Source organism: Boleophthalmus pectinirostris, unplaced genomic scaffold (assembly GCF_026225935.1).
Source record: "Boleophthalmus pectinirostris isolate CB_2022bp ecotype Guang Dong unplaced genomic scaffold, ASM2622593v1 HiC_scaffold_3, whole genome shotgun sequence".
In the NCBI taxonomy this organism is placed as follows: Eukaryota; Metazoa; Chordata; class Actinopteri; order Gobiiformes; family Gobiidae; genus Boleophthalmus; species Boleophthalmus pectinirostris.
This window is the reverse complement of record NW_026571299.1, coordinates 21263864-21283881: the sequence shown is the minus strand read 5'-3', so window position 1 is coordinate 21283881 and position 20018 is coordinate 21263864. Positions and strand designations below refer to the sequence as shown.

Below are 20018 nucleotides of genomic sequence, written 5' to 3'. Positions count from 1 at the left end.
CAACTCGTGTTTAAATAACAGAAAGAGATGGCACCTTTCACCACTGTAGCGTTGGCTGCTTTTAGAGAGAGTCCCGTGAGGAGGTTTAATAATCTAAAGCCATATTCAACAATACTCCCTGACACTTTTTCACTTGACAGTCTGAGGTGGTAAGTTAGTATTGTGGGCACAGCTGTCCTGCAGCAGACTGACAGAAGTGATGCAAGGACACAACAACTGTGTGTGTGTGTGTGTATATATATATATATATATATATATATATATAAAATTTTGTATTATGTACTCACACTCCTTCATCATGCCTATGTCCACACAGCGCTTCAGTCTGCAGGCCTGACAATGTCTCCTGTTGTCCTTGGTGATAGTGCAGCTTCCGTTAAAGGGACACGTGAACGAGGCTTTCCTCTTCATACTGCGCCTGCAACAAAAACAACACTACGCATCAGAATATATCGTGTCATGTCACGGACACAGTCAGGCAGACATCTGTCTATAAGCCTATGTTTAAAAAAATGTTTTTACTGTGATTATGAGAGGCAAGATTTGTTCACTGTGCACATGTTGAAGACATCCTACCAGTACAAGAATCATTTGTATTTCAGAACATGTGAACTACAGGTCAAGCATTTACACATTAGAATACTGTTAGTGATGCAGTAAGCTAGTAATTTCATTCTTTGTGCTTTGCCAATTGGAACTGCATTTATGCATTTCACGTTTTTTAATAAATTAAATTATGCATATGCACATAAAAGTCATGGTTTTCTTCTATGTCTTTTCTATATGTGGCACATTCAGTGGAGCAGTTTGATGCTAAAGACATGAGAATGAGTCTGATCAATGCAGGAAGTGAGCAAAAAAAAAAAGGTTTCACTTGCTCTTAATAGTAAAAAAAAAAAAAGGATTTCAACATTAATTTGGTTTACCAAGAATAAGACTTTTAATCAATGCTGTGGAGTCTGCTCCAAACCACATTTACTAAACCACATTTACTGACTGCTGCCTCTAGACCTCTCCATTCAAAACACAGATCACCAACAATATTATTTTATTATTAGACATTTGAAAAATTAATCCAGCTCATGACATCATATAGTGGGACCAGGTGCTCTTAGCTCCATAGATAAAGGAATAAATGTGTAAAAGAAAGAAACTAATCCAGATTATTTCAGATATAAAAAGTAGGGTTGTCAAAAGTATAAAAAATCTGATACTAATCGATACTAAAACTAGTTAAGTATCAATACTAATAAAGTCCCATTCAGAGGATGGAAATAAAGCTTTCCTGAATGTCCGTAGAACCTACTGCAAAACTGAGGATTACACACATATAACACACATGGGAATAGAAAAGAAAGTTCTACAATTTAATGTGGAAAATCACAGTATATTGTCTAAAGAAAGAGGGTTTTTTATTATCATTGTGGTATCTGAATCAGTAATGAATACTGAGACTATTCCTTGTTATCAAATTTAAGTTTGAAATGTTAATATCTTGACACTGATAGAAGCTATTGTACCAGGACTACAGCTCATTACAGTGTATTTACCATACCATACGGCCCTTAAGTGTTTGTGTGAATGGACACGTCACCTTTGGCCTATATCTCATCTTTATTCTCAGAGTAAACACTGCTTATGTAACTGTGAGCGGCCATTACGGCTCTGTTTCTGTGTGTGTGTGTGTGTGTGTGTGTGTGTGTGTGTGGTGGGGGGGGGGGGGTATGGGTAACATCACATTGTGAGACCAAGTTTTGTACACACATTCACACTCATGTGTACATTATGTGGAAGAAAATAAGTTCATCTGTATTATTAGTTTAGGGCTGCAGTGATTAATCGAATAAATGTGACAAATAAAGTATAAAAAATAATCATAGCTGAATTTTAATAATCGTACTCGGTACCTGGACTATTCAGACTCTAAAGCTGGGCGGAGGTGCTGCGGAGGTGCTGGGGAGCTCCGAACACTAGAGAGAGCCTTTTCTCTTAATAAATAAATAGTATTGGTGTGAACACGTGGTCTCTGTGCAGCCTTCAAAGGCGCTGACCACAGCAGAGCTTCAGTCCTTGTGTGAGTGTCACCACAATAAGACCAGCCCCACACCGCAGCCGGACCCGGTGCAGTCTGAGTGAGGCTTGTCATGGACTGTATGAACTTAAATGATTCCATCTTTCATATATTGAACAAAATTTTTGGGGTCAATATTTATCACATGTACAGTTTCTTTGTACTACTGTTTGTCTGTTTTTTGACTACACGGTGTGATTTAAGCTGTAAAGGTTGAATGAATCACTTCAATGACTCACTACAGATGCAGTACTAAACTGTTTCATTCTGCTATTTACATTGAGGCTTATGATTTTTTAAATAGTATTTACATTTAAAACTGTTTCTGAGGTTTAAATCTTCTCTTGGTTTACTGTGTCAGTGACATGAATTAGTTTTAATATTATCATTATTAGCAATATTAGCATTATATCACACTTCAGAATTTGTTATCATGACATGCCTAGTCTGAGTGAGGCAGATGACACATGCAAAAATACCTTTTTTTTTTTATAAATAAACAACACAGTCTCAAGTTCAGATGGGGTAAAATAGGTTAAGGTTAAGGTTAGGATCTAGAGCTACAAGATTGGATGGCAATCAAACTGAAATGTGAATAGATGAAATTGGCAAATCACAAAGCCTCTATTTTTCCCAAATCCTTATTAGGAACCAGGAAATGTAATGTCCACAAAAAGCATGGAAACCCAACATGTGTGCACGTGAGTGAGTGGGAGGCATGGTTTGCAGTTCATTTTCATAGAGCTCCATTAGGCTCCACACACATTCAAAAGCACAGGGCTAATAACAGGTCGATACAGCACCGTGTGGGTCATTGAGACGAGCCTGCTCCTCCTACACGTGTTTATGCTACAAAGGCTGTATAATCATGTAAACTATACAGAGTCACATGAAGGAAAAAGTATGCGATTTGCAAAAAGAGTCTTTATAAAAAAAAAAAAAAAAAACATAGCTATAAATTAAATGTGAGGACATAATCATACCGACTCCTCAGATTGCAGTCTATTTAAAGGCTTTAAAGTAGTAGTGCAGTCAAGTCAGTCTCAATACTAATAATAAATAGACTGGATACTCAATGCTGATTCTGTACCACAATGATAAAAAACACTCTTTAGACCAGGCATGTCCAAATTATGGCCTGGGGGCCAAATGCGGCCCTCAGACAAATTTTTCTTGGCCCTCAGGCTTCTAGGTGAATTGGCCCAAATTACCTTGCATCAATTTAAAATAATTTTTTACTGCAAGTTTTTTGAAAATCTACTTTGATAAAGCTAATTTTGAATATTTAGTGTGTGGTTTTGAGGATCTTAGCATGAATAAAGACTGATGGCTTATTCTAACGTGTTAAACATGCACATATTTCAATTATTCCCTATACTGATTATCAGTCTACGGCCCTCAGTCGGTCCTCTGCTTCGTCTGTGTTTAGATATGTGGCCCTAGACGAAAAACGTTTGGACATCCCTGCTTTAGACAATATATTGTGATTTTCCACATTAAATGGTACAACTTTCTTTTCTATTCCATGTGTATTATATGTGTGTAATGGTCAGTGGTGCTGTAGGTTCATGTTGGTCCATGTGTGTATACTAGTCTATGTGCTCTGACACTTGTTCTGATACAACTCAACATCATTCTAAAGACATTCAGGGAAGGTTCACTTCTGTCCTGTCAATGGCAATTTTTTTTAGTAATGATACCAACTCATGAGTATTTAGTTTTAATACTAGTTTTAGTATTGATTGGTATCTGATTTTCAATACTTCTGACAACCCTAGTCCAAGTTTTGCCCTAGGTGATTTTAGATAGGGGCCAAAAATGTGTGTGTTCTTTAGTGTATACGTTTTGTAATACAGATTGTTTGTATATAGATGTCGGTTTACCTGAAGAAGCCCTTACAGCCCTCACAGGTCATGGCATTGAAGTGGAAGCCGGTGGCCTTGTCTCCACAGACGCCACAGATCCGCGGCACGTTTCGGTCAAACTCCTCCCCTGCCGCCGTGGACGTGCTCACAACCGTAGACTCCATCACTGAAGGCACAGGAAACAAGGGTTATGATGACTATTAACTTCACTACAGTACTTTAGATTATTTTACTTTGACTTGTAACTACTCTTTAAAAGGCTGGGTCCTGTTTTTATTTGTTTCTACACCAGCACTTTAATAATACCTGCTTTTACACATTTTTCAGGTGTTTCCTCAGCTCTCCTGGTAAGACAACACACTGCTTTGTTTGGACACATGTGAAACGTGAGGACACATGTAGGACTGTGTTAAACCTGAAGACACATGTAGGACTATGTTAAGGGTGAGGACACATGTAGGACTGTGTTAAACCTGAAGACACATGTAGGACTATGTTTGAAGAACATGTAGGACTGAAGACACATGTAGGACTATGTTAAAGGTGAAGACACATGTAGACACATGTAGGACTATGTTAAAGGTGAGGACACATGTAGGACTGTGTTAAACCTCAGGACACATGTAGGACTGTGTTAAAGGTGAGGACACATGTAGGACTATGTTAAAGGGCTCTAAAGTAGTTATGTTTTATATGTTGTAAAGTTTAGTAATGTAACATTTATTTATGCAGAAGATTTTAATGAATAATCTGCTGCAGTGTAGAACTTGTACAATAGTGTCTGGAACGTTGGGTTTGATCTGCAGTGGATTGTGGGATACTTCAGAGCTCCTTACCACTGGTGAGGAACATGGATCTATTAAAATTGAGGTACTTCAGAGTTTCCTCTGCTAAAGGATCTCATGGTTATCATTATCGTATCATATCGTTAATGAAGTTAATGCAAAGATGAGCTTGAGTTGAGTCGTTTTATTTTTGAATGAAAATAAAAAATCAGTATGTGTATTAAAAAATCTTGTGGAATTTGGCATATTTGTTTTTGTAGTAGTTTTAGGGAGGTTATTTTTCCTTCATAGATAGAGATATATAACATATATGGAAATATAACAAAATATATTGGGATATATTTTTTGCTCCATATAGCCCAGCCCTACTACCATTTAATGTTGAAAATCACATTCTATTGTCTAAAGAAAGAGCCTGTACTGAGAACCAACTCCTTGGTACTGCAATGGAGTTTGAAATTTTAGTGTCATGACAACACTAGAATGGATGAATGCACTATATAAAACTCTAATAGCACTGGTCGATTATATGTACTGTATCCAATTCTCTGAAGCAACATGAGTGAAAACAACAACAACATGAGACTCTGATCCGCCACAATCACTCTCTCTGAGCAGGACTCTGATTACACTGTGTTTACAGGCTCAAGTTTAGGCCAGGTTTACAACTGGGATGGGCAGATATTAGTCCTGGTTTACTCCAAGTTAAGTACTGATTCTATCTGGCATAGTCTTTGCTGTGTTTTTCTCTATTAAAGATTTAGCTCTATGGCATTTACAAGTACAATGAGTTTTTCATTTTTCATTATGGCTAATTACTAATCAATAGAGTCAGGGCTTGTAGAATACTTTCAGCTTCTGTTGGAAGGGAGACTCGATAATGGTAGAAATCTCAGGTCGACAGCATGAATATTTTAAACGTTTTGACGAATCATTTGATCATTGTGTGGCTGGACGGAGCAGCACAGGAGCTGCTGATTCTGATGGAAATGTGGAAATAACACTATGAACAAACAGGAGTTGAGCAGAAGGGTGCTGGTTTGAGATGCAGAGGCAAAAACATGAGGGAGTACTCTACATAGACAATACAATTATACTTATTTTTATTAGTTAGAAACACCTTATATTTTGTATTTTTAGGTATTTAAACCAGTTGTGGGCACATTCGCCTTCTAACTTCAAAATGCACTGCATAACATTTTTAGTGAAAAGTCCGCCACCTGATGTCACCATGGAAATGTTACTGCTTTGGCTAGAATGCTGAATAGTATAAATTAAACCTATCTATACAAAGGAGACAAGCAGGTTACAGCACTAAGCTACATCAGAGTTCTGCACTGGGTACCAACAAATAGAAATGGGTAGGTTTTAATGTTCTGGAATTTTACGGGTGGGTATGCGGGCGGGTCATGATTACACACCTGGTGGGTCAGGACTAAATGAGGACTAAATCTTGACTAAACCAGGACTATACCAACTCTAAACCAGGTCTAAACCAGGATTAATCTTGGACTTAAGAGAGAGAACCCTGAGACCACGGAGCAGAGTGTTCACAAAGTGCGCTTGCGTGCGCTTACCTCGGTGCAGCACGGAGCTCTGCACCAGTGGTTTCGCCTGCGGTCACCCAGCAGTCTACGAGGGTGCAGCTTAGAGCCCGTCCCGACAGTGAGTCCTGCTTTAGTCCTGGTTTAGTCCTGGTTTTAGTCCTGGTTTAAGTCCTGGTTTAAGTCCTGTTTTAGTCCTGGTTTAAGTCATGTTTGAGTCCTACTTCAGTCACGGTTTAGTCCCGGTTTAGTCCATGGCATGTACGGCGCAAAAGTCTGGCATCTTGATCAATGTTTCTTCTGCTCAGTAAATAATGCCTGTAAAGTGATAAAAGTCGAGTCGTGCCTGTGAATTCGTATTTTGTGACTGTAATTCTTAAAGTCAATTCACTTCGTATTCTGAAGGATGCTTCATTTAGAATGCTTTTAATTTGTGTGTTTTATCATGGGCACGGGCGGGTAACAGGTGGACGTTAACGGGTCCTGGCGGGTGTGTGTTTAACTTTGATAGAATCATGGGTTAATGGGCGGGTGTGGTGCGGGGCGGTGCAGCGGGTGCGGGTCTCCAAAAATGGACCCGTGCAGAACTCTGCGCTACATTACAGGGCAGATCTATGAAGAGTCCTCTCAATTGACAGAAGGAATTATTGTGTTTTTGAGCAATAGAAACACTTGTAATGAATGAATGCTAGATGGAAATGTTTAATGTCTTACCATAAAACGTTTCGGGCAAAGCAATAACATCTCCATTGACATAAGCAGGTGGTAGACCCTCCACCACAAGTTGTGCAGTGCACCTTTAAGCCCTCCAAAAATGGTATAAAATAAAACCTTTTTTTTTTTCGCTTGCTTGCATCTTCACAAACCTGACTCTTAAGCTCTGTTTCCATTGGTTCATTTGGAGCAGATCGGTATAGCCTAAAAGTGTCTCCACTGTCTAAACTGAACCGTACCACCCCAGCTGATCTAACAGATTTAACATGAGCCAAACCCAATGCACTGAAACTCTACTTTAGCAACATCTTACAGCAACACAAACTTGCAATGACTGAACGTGTTTTTATGAACTGCTGAAATTGGCCTTCATATTACATTTGCTTTCTATTTCTGTGGTATGATGCCACTGATGTGCCACCCCCAGAAAGTTAGTTTGGGAAAAACTAATTGATAGGCATGTCTTTAGTCTACCAGGAATGTTTTTAGTCATCTGCTGTTCGTGCTTCCATTTCCCTCTTGTGTGTGTGTGTGTGTGTGTGTCAGGTGAGACTGATGGAGCAGCGGCCCTTTTCTTTCTCTGTGTCTCTGCCCATGTGCTATAATCAGCTGATGCATTATTTACTCTGCTCTCAACACTCTGCATTTACTGTAATGGGCCCAGCGCTATCAACACCAGTGCAATGTGTTTGTGCTGAGAGGGACCCGGCTTAGTGAACACACAACAGTGTATCTGAAATGACACAACAAATGGCTGCAACTAATAAATCATTTAAATTTCCTTGTCTTCTTGTACTGTACAGAATCTGCTAACCCTGTAGTTTAGACCTCTGCAAACATGCGCTGAAACACATAGGATTCTTCAGATTTCAGTCTTCTCTCAAATGTTAATGCTCCTGGACAAGTTTAAAATGTGGCCAAATTTTTTATTTTTTTTGTAATTATGTTATGTCAGTTACTGTGTGAAGGCTGATCCCGGGACATTCTGGTGATATAAATTGGCTATTTATTTGAGGCAAAAAAAAGTACAAAAAATACATGAATCAGAAGAAGAAATACCCACCCAGTGATTGTAAAAGCAAGGTTTCATTCATTTAATTGCAGACAGGTTGTGTCTGCCTCCCCATAAACCTGAGGAGAGAGAATGCAAGTGAAGTAGGGCTGAATGATTTAGGAATAACATTTATTATTATTAATTTTTTCTGACAAGCATTGTCATTGTGATTAGATTTGAAATGTATGTTTAATAGGTTTTAAACACATCCAGAAACATTTATGTAAAACAAAAATAATAAACTGAACTGACTAATATAAGCATCCCATTTCAGAACATGTTTGTACAGATCTAAACTCCAGGGTCTTATTGTGAGTAAAAAACATCTAGTTTTTATGCACAATAATAAAGACTACTTGAGAAACTGCAGTTTCAATTTGATTATGATTAATCTTGCAGCCCTAAAGTGAAGTGCCTTGCCCGAGGACAGTATACACAGCTGAGATCGAACCTGGCACTGGTTGAAGGATGGACAATATTGGTGGTTTTCAGATTCCAGAATGTGATGTCATGCTCGCAGATGGAGGCAAGAGTCAGTTTTCCCTATTGATTACATTGTACTTTGCCATGAAATACCCAAAGGGCAAATGTTGACTCTGATCTGATCAACAAAAACCTGTACTTTAAACAATATTAATTTAGAATCTGTATTAAATATTACTGGCCTATAGAATGTTACATATACAAGTCTGTGATGCCATCTGAAACTCTGCAATACAGAGACACATTTTCAAATGAAGACAAAGTCTACATAATAAATATTCTTACACAACAAGATTCAATGACCAACTTAACTATCTGTGTTATGACATGACAACAGGACAGAATAAAAAAAAAGTCATGTTTTCTAAAGTGAATCTAAAAATAGCCTTTGGAGCAGTGTGCTAACTCTTCATGTTCAAACGCACACAATCAGAGCAGTTCATCTGTGGTTTATCCTGGTTTTTCTATTTTTAAATACACATGAGTGACATAAAGGGCTGGTGCCGATGGGAAATGATACAGATGAAAACTGAACGTGAAAGTAGATACTCATTGGAGCAAGTATCTTTACTAAAAAAGTCTCATTGAGAGGACAGAAATGAACCTTTCCTGAAAAGTTTTAGCTTCAGCTATCCAGTGTGTCAGGGTCGGTCCAGAGCAGAGTGTTGAAACTGTTCTGGACTCAGTGTGACCCAGCCCCAGGTATGTGCCATAAAACACTTCCTCTGCACATGCCCTCACAGCCAGGATCACTCCTCCCACCCTCTTCCACTTACTCTCCCTCTATCCCTCACACTTTCTTCTTTATCTGTCTCAATCTCTCCGTCAATCCCTCACAGCCTCTTTAGCCTCACCTTTTCTTTTCCCCTCTCTCTTTCTGCCTCTATCCCTCCCTTCCCTTCTTCCTCTCGCCCTCCTCTATCTCCCTCTCTCTCCTCTAACTTACCTCACCCTCTTCTCTCGCACACTTCCCTTCCTTGTATCTTACTCCTTCTGCTTTCTGCCTCCCTTCCACTCTCTCCCTCTTTCTCCTCCTCTATCTCCCCTCCCTCCTTCAGTACGTCTTTCTTTACTTTTCTCCCTCTGTGACCCTCATACTCCACTCCCTCTCTCATGGTCTCTCATAATACTCATAATACTTGTTCTGCAATTCTTTAATGTGTGTTTTAAACATGTTTCCAGGAAGTAATTTGTCTTCAAAAATATCTGAACTATTTGAGAAAGAATCTTTACATAGAAGGAAGTGGTTAAGGAACAGAGCAAGAGGAGCAGAGAGCCGGAGGAGCAGAGAGCCGGAGGAGCAGAGAGCCGGAGGAGCAGAGAGCCGGAGGAGCAGAGCGGAGAGCAGAGAGCGGAGAGCAGAGAGCCGGAGGAGCAGAGAGCCAGAGGAGCAGAGAGCCAGAGGAGCAGAGGACAAACTTACATATTTTCCAGAGTAGTTTTATGATCAGTATCAGAAGTTCTAAAACATTTTAAAAAGCTAGTGTTGTAATGTAACCACATTAATATAAATTTAGGGTGCTCTCACACCTGTCAGTCTGGTGAACTGGTTCAATTTGGGACTAATCTAAATCATCTGAATCACTAATCGAAACAGTGTTGCTGTTTTCATTTGGTGTGGATCACCTCTCACCTCACAGCTCAAGGGTCTTTTCTGTCTCATGAATGTTACTTTTAAGTATCGATACATGATCAAATGAGTATCTGGTTTCAATATTAGTTGTAATTTTAGAATTGATTATTAGTGTCTGATTTTCCATACTTCAAACAGCCCTAGTCTGTAGTAAACAACCATATCAAGTGGACTCCAGTTGTTTCTAGTCCATTCTTGTTTCCAGTTTGTTTGAGCTGAAGTGTGGTGTGAACATTATCCACACCAAATAAAACTGCAACAGTGTTTTATCTTTTGGTCGCAAATCAAACCAATTACGTTACGTTATTATATTACGTTCTGTAATGGACTAAAAAGGGCGCATGGCAAAAGCTCTCAAAACAATTTCGTATTTGTTTGTCTGACCCAAACTGCACTCACCAGACTACACCTGCAGGGGGAGATCATGCCAAAATAACTACTTATGCAGAAAAAAGTCCAAGCAAACAATGTATTTATATAAAGACATATTAAACTTGTTAATAATGAGTTTAATCTGCTTTTTGACATATAAATACCAAACCTTCAGCTCACTCACAAACTTCTCCTTTCTGCTGTTGTATCATCTAAATAAAATCCAGCCCTACAGTGTATCAGACCAGCAGGTGTGAAAGTGGCCTCAACATGCTCATAACACTTAGACTTCTAAACTGGAGTGGTTTCTTTAGTGCAGGTCTGGTGTCCGGTCTGGCCCCTGCTCCTGGCCTCAGAGACAGCTCCTCACTGTAAAAAGCAGCATCAGGTTTCTACAGATTTCTGTCATTCTAATGATCTGCCACAGGGAAATGAGAAATGAATCAGTTACACCTCAAAATAAGAGACTGGAACATTTTCAAAACATTAACAAATTTTACCTATATCCCATATTCCAGGAGCATTCATATTTGAGAGAAGACTGAAATCTGAACTTTTAAACTTATAAATAAATCCCATGCATTTCAGAACATACTTGTAAAGGTCTAAACTACAGAGTTTACCCACAGTAAGAGTAGACACAGGCAGGGCATCTGACACACAGAGAGGGCTTCAAACAGAGGGACATCTGTCTAAACTACAGGTACTATAACATTTTAAAAAGACAGGATATTTATTTCTTTGCATAGGGCATTCTATAACCCAAATTACTGCAAACTCTAGTATGTGATGACAGCAATCTCTATTCAGTTATGATTAAGTGTGCAACTGATCGAATTTTATTCAGATTTTTGTCAGTAACAATACGTGCTCAGATGAAAAGTGTACTAGTACTGGAACATATACTAGTTTTATTATTGCTTATAGGCCTGTAGTCAATTAAAGACATTCTTGGTGGACTAAAGACATGTCCTGCCAATCACCTGATCAAATAAAAAGGGGGCGCTGCAAAAGCTCTCACAACGATTCCAAAAAGTACCAGGAAGCAATGTATTTATATAAAGACAGATTCAACTTGTGAATCATGAGTTGAAACTGACTTTTTACAGACAAATACTGAGCACCAAACCTTCAGCTCACTCACTCACCTCCTTTCTGCTGCTGTCCCATAGAAATCCTTATCATCTACATACAATTATTAGTCATATAGTGTATGTGTGTGTGTGTGTGTGTGTGCGTGTGTGTGTGTGCGTGCGTACTAATTACTTAGTGTGTGATTTTTGATGCATCCCTAAATGGGTCACCCCTCTTTAGTCACATGAATATTGTGTATAAGTATTTTAAGTATTTTGTTGTGGTTCTGTCCTTTTTTGCAGTGCAGCCTCAGAGGGGAGAGCTGCCCCTTCACCGGGCCCCAGCCGGACTCTAGAGAGACTCCAACTATGGATCAGGTCTGAGCAACCAAACAGGACTAAATCAGGACAGGAATAAACCAGGAATAAAACCAGGACTAAACAGGACCAACGAGGAACAGCAAGTCTAATCCAACATTTATTTCATTGATTCAGCAGAAATTTGCCATGTTTTCCAGTCCCCTGTTATATTTTTTGTCCTTTCTTTTCTCCTCGTAAGCAGCCAGATTAGTTTTGATACGGACAGACTATGTGTGTCCCTGATTGGCCAATTCACTGTGAAAACAATATTTGGTTTATATTCTGGAAATTAGTATTGAAAATCATTTTAATTTACTTTTAGCAAGATCACCACAATTTAATACAAAGCCACAGGTAATGAAATGCACTATTCTACTTTTGATCTTTCAACATCACCAAATGGCTAATAAAAAGGTTTTTTTTGTGGTTTCTCTTTGCTAAGCATTTATTATTTTTATTCATTTGTTTATTTATGATACAGGGACAGTGCACAATATACATGAACCTTAACAGGGGAGATGCATTGTGGCAGGTTGTAGCTCTAGAGCTTTTTTGTTGTGCTCGCTTTCCTCCATGTCCACAGTCTGTGTTGGTTTAGACCTCACAGGAGCTGAGGGACACCAGAGAATTAGGTCCAGTCCATTACCTCCCAAAGCTCAGCAAACACAGGCACCCAACAGATACTACACTCTACTACTATACTACACGTCATACTTTGGTTTAGTCCTGGTTTAGTCCTGGTTTAGTCCTGGTTTAGTCCTGGTTTAGTCCTGGTTTAGTCCTGGTTTAGTCCTGGTTTGAAAATATACAGTGAAGAGCATGAGTGAATCTTCATAGAAAAGTCCATCAGAATCCTTCTATATGCCACACGTGAGAGGAAGCCACCAATTAAAGCAGTCACGGAACAGGACTGAAGGGAGGGAGAGGGAGAGTGAAGAGGGGAGGAGAGGGGGCATTGACACACACAAGCATAAACAACCTGCTACTGTTACAGCCAGTACAATGACCAATACCACTGCAAAGAGAGGCCAGTACAGTACAGATCAAGACATCGCAACATTGCAGAATCCCTATAGTTTAGAGGTCCTGTATTAAGCAAACTTGAATCTTGTGACCTTTAAGCCACCAAAAACACACCTGGATAGGGCTGGATATCATTAAGAAGTTGCTAATATGATACATACCTCGATACAGTGCACTTTCGATTCAATATGATATATTCAAATAAATTCGATATGGTTCAAAATAAAGGCAAAATCTCAGCTGTGATACTAAAAGTCTCTGTTAAACCATGTCTTGTGCAAAGTTCATATGAAAAACAAACATTTTAATCATCAAAACAAACATCAATATGTGTAGCATAATTGAGTTTCCTTCCACTAAACAAGCAACAAAACTGTAGTGCTGTAACAAAATAATTTAGTAGAATACACAAAAAAAATACTCTTGGCGATATATAGATACAGCAACCCACGATACTGATACTGTATCATCACATTAAATTATACAATATATTGATATTTCAATATTTTTACACACCCCTATATCTGGAGTTGTGTGTGTGTCATTTACATGTTTGAGGAACTCGTTTTTTATTATTCTGTCTACATCTCCAACGCTCCAAATGCTCTGTTGCACCTTGTCAAATGAACAGCTCCTTTTACCTTTAGTTCAGTACAGACTGGCAATGCCAGGGCTGATATTATTCTAGTGAAGGTGTATGCAGTTTCAAAACACAGCTGGAGAGTTTCCTGTATTACCACATGACATCACAGGGTGGAATAGTGTGTTTTCAGTTTGAGAGAAGAATTTAGCCCAAATGTGCAGGGTTTGTATGTTAAACATGAGTAAATGAAACAAAACACAACTCCAGGTATGTTTGTGATGAGGGCACAACATTATAACAGATAAAAAATAGCACCATATAGGCCTTTTAACCCAAGCTGAGACAGGTCAGAATCCTCAGGTGGAGTTCGCAGTAACTGTCAGATTGCAGATTTGTTAACCTGGTTTATGGTTCCTATCTCTGTAATTATTGGACCTATCCACATGAAACAAAAACTGGCACAAAGTTCAGTCTATTCTCTGTCAGCAATACATAAATAAGCAGGAAGCAAATAAGCTTTGATTGTTAAGCCATTATTCAAACCCAAAGATGTGAGTGTGTCAATTAAACAGACTTTAAGACACAAGACTAATATACGTTTGTGGAGACAAGCTCAAACAATTGCATATTTCTAGCAAAAACAGTGAATCTCACATGATCTAGTTATATAGTCCCTTGCCCTTCATCTGAAATGATGACACTATATACTATAATGGCATGAACAGAAATTTGTATTAGAATTAGGGCCCGACCGATATATCGGTTGGCCAATATTATCAGCCGATTTGGGCACTTGGAGAAATATCTGCTACCAGCCTAAATCTTGCCGTTATAGGCAGATAGTCCACGTACCTCCTTATAAAGTTTAAACTTTCTATGTTATGTTCAATTAACCCAATTTACAGATGGATACATATCCTAATATGTAATGCCGCATCAATATTTATCTGCGGAGTAATTTGTTTGCGTCTGTGACTCCGTACTGTCCCTGAACGCACCTCCAGAGTCACGTCACTCACGTGCGCTTGTTTACATATGCAGCTGCGGTCAACATGCTGGATTATATTCCTTTTATGGACAATCATTTTTGAGTCCAGGTTATCCCCAGGTTTGACTATCTCAAATTAAAGACCTTTTTAAGACCACTTAAATGAAAATTAAGACCAACATCGCACCTATTGTGCGGGCAAAACACACCAGATCCAATTCTAATAATGACCAACCAACTACTATTTTTAGTGCCCATACTTTTTCAGCACGCGAGCTACTTATAAAATGATCGACCTACTACAAAGCCAAGCCAACTGTACTGCACTTAAACACTCTGTGCCTCTTTTTTGGACCCTCACCCTCAGTTTGAGGACCCCTTCTTTAAGAGAACTTTCACTGGCACTTTACACAAAACAGTGAAAAAAGTGAAGAGAGTGGGTAGATTTTCTGTTTTTCCAAGTTCCTAAGTGGAGTTACATTCTCTTACTGGTGTTGCAGTGGGATTTAGCCTCTGCACATTTACCAAACGCATCGCAAAACACCACAAACACAGATGCATTTGTGCACTTTTATTAGGCAAACTTCAGCCACATGTTGCAGTAGACCTGCTCTGTGCTGTAGGCATCCTCTGTGACAACACTAACATACATTTAGATGAGTTTTTGCTTCGCTTTTCGTCTTGCTGTTCTAATCAGCACATTGTGGAAGAAGCCTGTGTGCGCTGTACACGAGGAGGAGCGAGAGTGTGAAAAGGTGAGGAGCGGCGTGCTGACCTGAGGTAGGTGGACAGGTAGGATGTTTTAAAAAGTTTAACCTGCCCTGTGATACACGCTGGTCCACAAGGGCACAAGCTGTTGCGGACAAGCCACGCACAGGGAGTGTGTCTGATTGTGATGTGCAGCTCATTATCCACAGGTTCCGAAAGAGCGCACAGGTTACAGAGACGCCCTGCACACAACTGCACGCTCCCGCATACCGGTAAGTTTATTGCCGGCACCAGCGGTCGTAATATGAACGCGCTTGTCGAGTGTCAGGCCTCAAGTGACAGACAAGACTGAGTCCAAATGCGACAAGTGCTACAACACTGCGATCTACCCACACTACATTGGTGATCGACTGGTAGTTTGCAATCGACGTATTGGGGACCACTGATCTAGAACCTAAGAGCCAGTGTGGATTAAACTTACACTTTCCCATGATTCATCCAACATCTTCCTCCACTCTACTGATTGTTTACTCATTGCTGCCGGCGCCAGATACCAAAATATTGTTTGCGCATACTCCAAATTAGACGTTCATTCACGTTACATGATTTCATGTTGTTTTTACTTTTCCTCCATCCCTTTAACATTACACTACAGCCCAGCTGAGTATACAAAAAAATAGGCTAATGAAATTTAAGACCTTTGAAAAAATAAGACTTGGACAACAGAATAAAACTTTTTAAGGCCTTAATTTAGGAACATGAAATTTAAGACCTTTTTAACACTTTTAAGACCCAGCAGCTACCCTTGAATCAGAATTTAAAAAAGGGCACTTATTTATGAAGACCTGTGATCTGAGAGGAGCCTGTGTGAGCAGTGAGTTATGCAAATGCGGCGGTTTTTGAAGCTAGTTTTCATTGTTTCTCATTGGTTAGAGCTTAGCTGCTGTAGCTCCCACACATAAACAGCCTGTTTTCTTACACTGGCCTAATGTAAAGTAACAGCTGTATACATGTTACTGGACCTCTGTTGACATGTATAGGAGCTGTGAATGGAGGTGTGAATGATTTACATATATGATTAATTACCACGGTGTGCATGCATAATAGTGGTAGTTCACTTACTTTGTTTACAGGCTAGAATATCATGCAAAAATGCCATTAGGTCAACCTACTGTCCTTAAATATGATGTAAAGAGACAGAAGAACAGTAAATGTTGCCAAAATAGACTCAATTTAAAATCCAGTAGAGCCAGATTTATAGTGAATTTTTTACATCACTAAATATATCAGCTGTTATATCGGCTATTGGCTCCTCCAAGTCCCATTTTATTGGAATGATACTGGTCGCAAAAAATTCATATCGGTTGGGCCCTAATTAGACTAAAAATAGATGACTTCTTCTAAATAAACAGTTTACTTTCACTTGTTGCCTTTGAAAAAAAACAAAAACAAACTAAGAACATTTACACAAAGCTGGTGACATAATAATCATAGAAAATATTAGACAGGACGTGGGCGTGTGGATCGGGGTTTGGTAACACTTTTGAAAGGCTGCCAACAGTAATGACTTTCCATATTTGTTTGAGAACTATCACTAAAACTACTACTACTACTGCTAGTACTAGTACTAGTACTTCTACTACTGCTGCTGCTCCAACTACTGCTACTACTGCTGCTACTACTGCTACTACTGCTGCTACTACTGCTACTACTGCTGCTGCTACTACTACTACTGCTGCTGCTACTACTACTACTGCTGCTACTACTACTGCTGCTACTACTACTGCTGCTACTACTACTACTGCTGCTGCTACTACTACTACTACTACTACTACTACTACTACTAGTACTACTACAATCACCAGTACCATCACCTCTACTACTTAGGTAGTAGTAGCTGATACAGTTTTAAATATAAAATTAAGTGATTGGTTCTTTCATAACAAGGTGACCCCATTGCAATCTGTTGCCCATTTAGCTAACATGTTGTGAAAGTAGCACATCTATTTATTATTTTTGTTTCAATCAAAAGTGATATCTTACCACCTCATCTCTGTCAGTATAAATGAACTAAGGTGAAATTATTGACTCAATATAATGACAAAATCACACATGCGTGATTATTGTCAGTTGTAAAATTCAAAAGGCAGGTCTACCAATAATAAAGGGCTAAAACATAGGCTAAAAACAAGCTGAAAAGAAATTGAGAAACTAATTCTAGTTCATGCTTGATACGCTGCAGTGACATTGCACTGGTGGTGTTCATTGTGTCCATTCAAATTGTGATTAATCTTTCAGCACTATTCTAGGCAAAGCAATAACATCCCCATAGAGATAAACCGGAAGCTGTCCCTTCTCCCTAAACATTACATAGTGCGTCTTTAAATCAGACCTATTGTGCTTGTGTGTTGCTATAATCTATAACTCCCGTGAATCATTATGTTACAATTTGGTCTGATATAAACGATTTAATAAAAGAAACAAGTCCACTGACTTCCGCATTAAAAAGGGCAACAAAGCGCCGCATGCTGTCGGCCCCTCCTGCAGATGGCTCCACATCTCAGCAGATATTTTTTTTCCTATGACTATGCTGACAAATGCTACACATATCACCAATTAAAAAATAAACTGGAGAACAAAGTGCGTAAGTCACAGTGGAATTGTTGAAAATAAGCATTTAAAGATCACTCAAACGTTCATGAATCACTATAGATACAACTTTGGGTGAGCAAATAGTGAGGGGAAACAACTATAATAATAATCATCATCATAATAATATCAGTAATAATACATAAAACTAGTATAGCGCTTTTTCTGACACATACTTCTATTTTATAACATGGTTAAAAGCTTTGAGTCTATTTTGCCGAATAGGTCCACATTTAAAATTGCAGTTTTGTCATTTACTAATTGCCACCATACAAATTACGATTTGGATTCAATTATAATTAACAAAAGTAGGCAAAGCAATAACATCTCCATAGAGACAAACAAGTAGCTGACCTTTCTCCCAAAAAGTTACACTTTTTTTTTTTTTTTTTCTCTGAAGAGGTAATTAATCCATAAAAAAGGTTCATTTTATCAATATGATTTTTTGACATCAATAAATCCAACTTGTCCCTTGCTTTCACTATCAGATCATGACCAGTGGGCGTGTGGCGTGCGTGGAGGGGTCAGAAATAGCTCCAGAGTGACACGCGTTTGAGGCTTACCTGCGGGTTTAACATGCTCTTTTCAGCGGGCCAGACGTGAAAACCTTTCTTCTTTATCCCACACGATAATCCTGTTAACACCAAAAAAGAAAAAGTGCCATTTCGCAATCAGTTCACTTGACTGGCGCGTGGGCCTATCCTCTACTACGTACGACATACCTGACCTCTGCGCTGTGTTTACGTAACGCTGTAAACTATTTTCACGCAAATAATCACCAAAACTTTAAAGAAAATGAGCGAAACATAAAAACTGTTTATTTACGGTCTGGCTACTGTCACTAATACTTGTAAAAAGCAAAGTAATAATAGTAATGTCGTATTTTCATAATCAATCACGTGAAAATGTTAAGTGTATAGAAAAACAGTATACAAGTATGCGTGTGGTTATGGTGAACATATTAAACCATCCAAAACGCATTAAATAATAAGCATGGCGAATATAGGTGTAATAAATGTGTTAATAACATACATTTAAAATTACAATAATTAAAATAAGAAGAATATAGGAATTTTTCAACGTTGCATTTACGTCAAAAATTAAGATACAGACTTAAAATGTATTTATTTATTTTTTTCTAGGGCAAAGTTGAAAGTAGTTAGTAGTTAATTCTATATGGAAATCATATCACCCGTTTTGAATAAGCTTGTTGAAATGAATACATTTAGTTAAAAGGGCATTTTAAATGAAATGCATTTTGCTGGTTGAACGGTGGAAAACTCGTGTCTATAGCTGTTTACCATAATCAGAGGCATATGCAAGCTCAGTGGATAAAAACATACACTTTTGCTAGATTTACAAAAGAGAGAAAAACGTGTTGCACAAACTACGACAACTCCAAACTTTGTGCATTCCGCCAGTTGCCTACCTTAGCTCAACTTTTCTCCATGGAGAGACCCGAGTTCACCTGGCTTTTAATCCGCTTTGGTCGCTCTCATGCCCGCTGGAAATCCGCCCTGTGCGCCCCTCCACTCCCAGAAGCTTCAACGGTAAGAAACCAGTGATACAAACTCGTGTAAAGCCACAAGTTTAGCAGAAAAACGTGGAAAAACTCCCAATACGCCCTTCTCGTTCTGCAGACGTGCACGGAGCAGCAGCGGCGCTAATGGAGCTAGCGTTAGCCGAGGCTAGCTCGCTGCTTTGGGGCGAAGTTTAGGACGCTTTGACCCGCTTGGTTCCGCGTAGCAGCGAATCAATGTTTGTAAACGGGAGTAGGGTACAAACAGGACCGATAGCGGGCGGGTTGAGCTGTCGAAAAGGCTCAAAAATCCAGCTTCGGAGCGAGAAAAAGCGTCGCTCCTTCTGTACGACCCAAATAGATGGCCATTACTTTTGCTATGCTCCGCCTCCGTCCTCTTCGAGCGCAGCGCTACAGCCTGGGCATTTCGTCCCCATTCTTAAATAACATTGGAATCAGGATTTAGGATTAAGGTGGGGGGCAGATTTTCAAAATTCTAAACTGGGACACACCCGGGTTGGGACGGTTGGTATAAATAAAAATATGAAAAGAGCTTGTAACATTCTTCGTTCTCGTGTCAGTCATAATCTGAGA

General features: G+C 39.1%; 1 protein-coding gene across 4 annotated transcripts in view; it reads right to left on the bottom strand.

Moving 5' to 3' along the window:
• The window catches only part of LOC110165704 (vitamin D3 receptor B), a 42696-nt gene extending 22899 nt beyond the window's left edge, over positions 1-19797 (bottom strand). For 3 of the 4 annotated variants that reach the window (XR_008633083.1, XM_055160188.1, XM_055160190.1), the window contains exons 1-3: positions 8043-8316; positions 3955-4102; positions 288-418 (exon numbers count right to left, since the gene is read on the bottom strand). Coding sequence is in view for 3 of the 4 variants with exons in the window: in XM_055160188.1 (XP_055016163.1) it covers positions 288-418; positions 3955-4102; positions 8043-8073 (310 nt within the window). In the remaining variant the exon portion in view is untranslated. Of the gene's footprint in view, positions 1-287; positions 419-3954; positions 4103-8042; positions 8317-18468; positions 18540-19334 lie in introns of those variants that run through there. The other variant, XM_020930891.2, reaches the window with a different exon arrangement.
• Between the last annotated feature and the right edge of the window lie 221 nt (positions 19798-20018).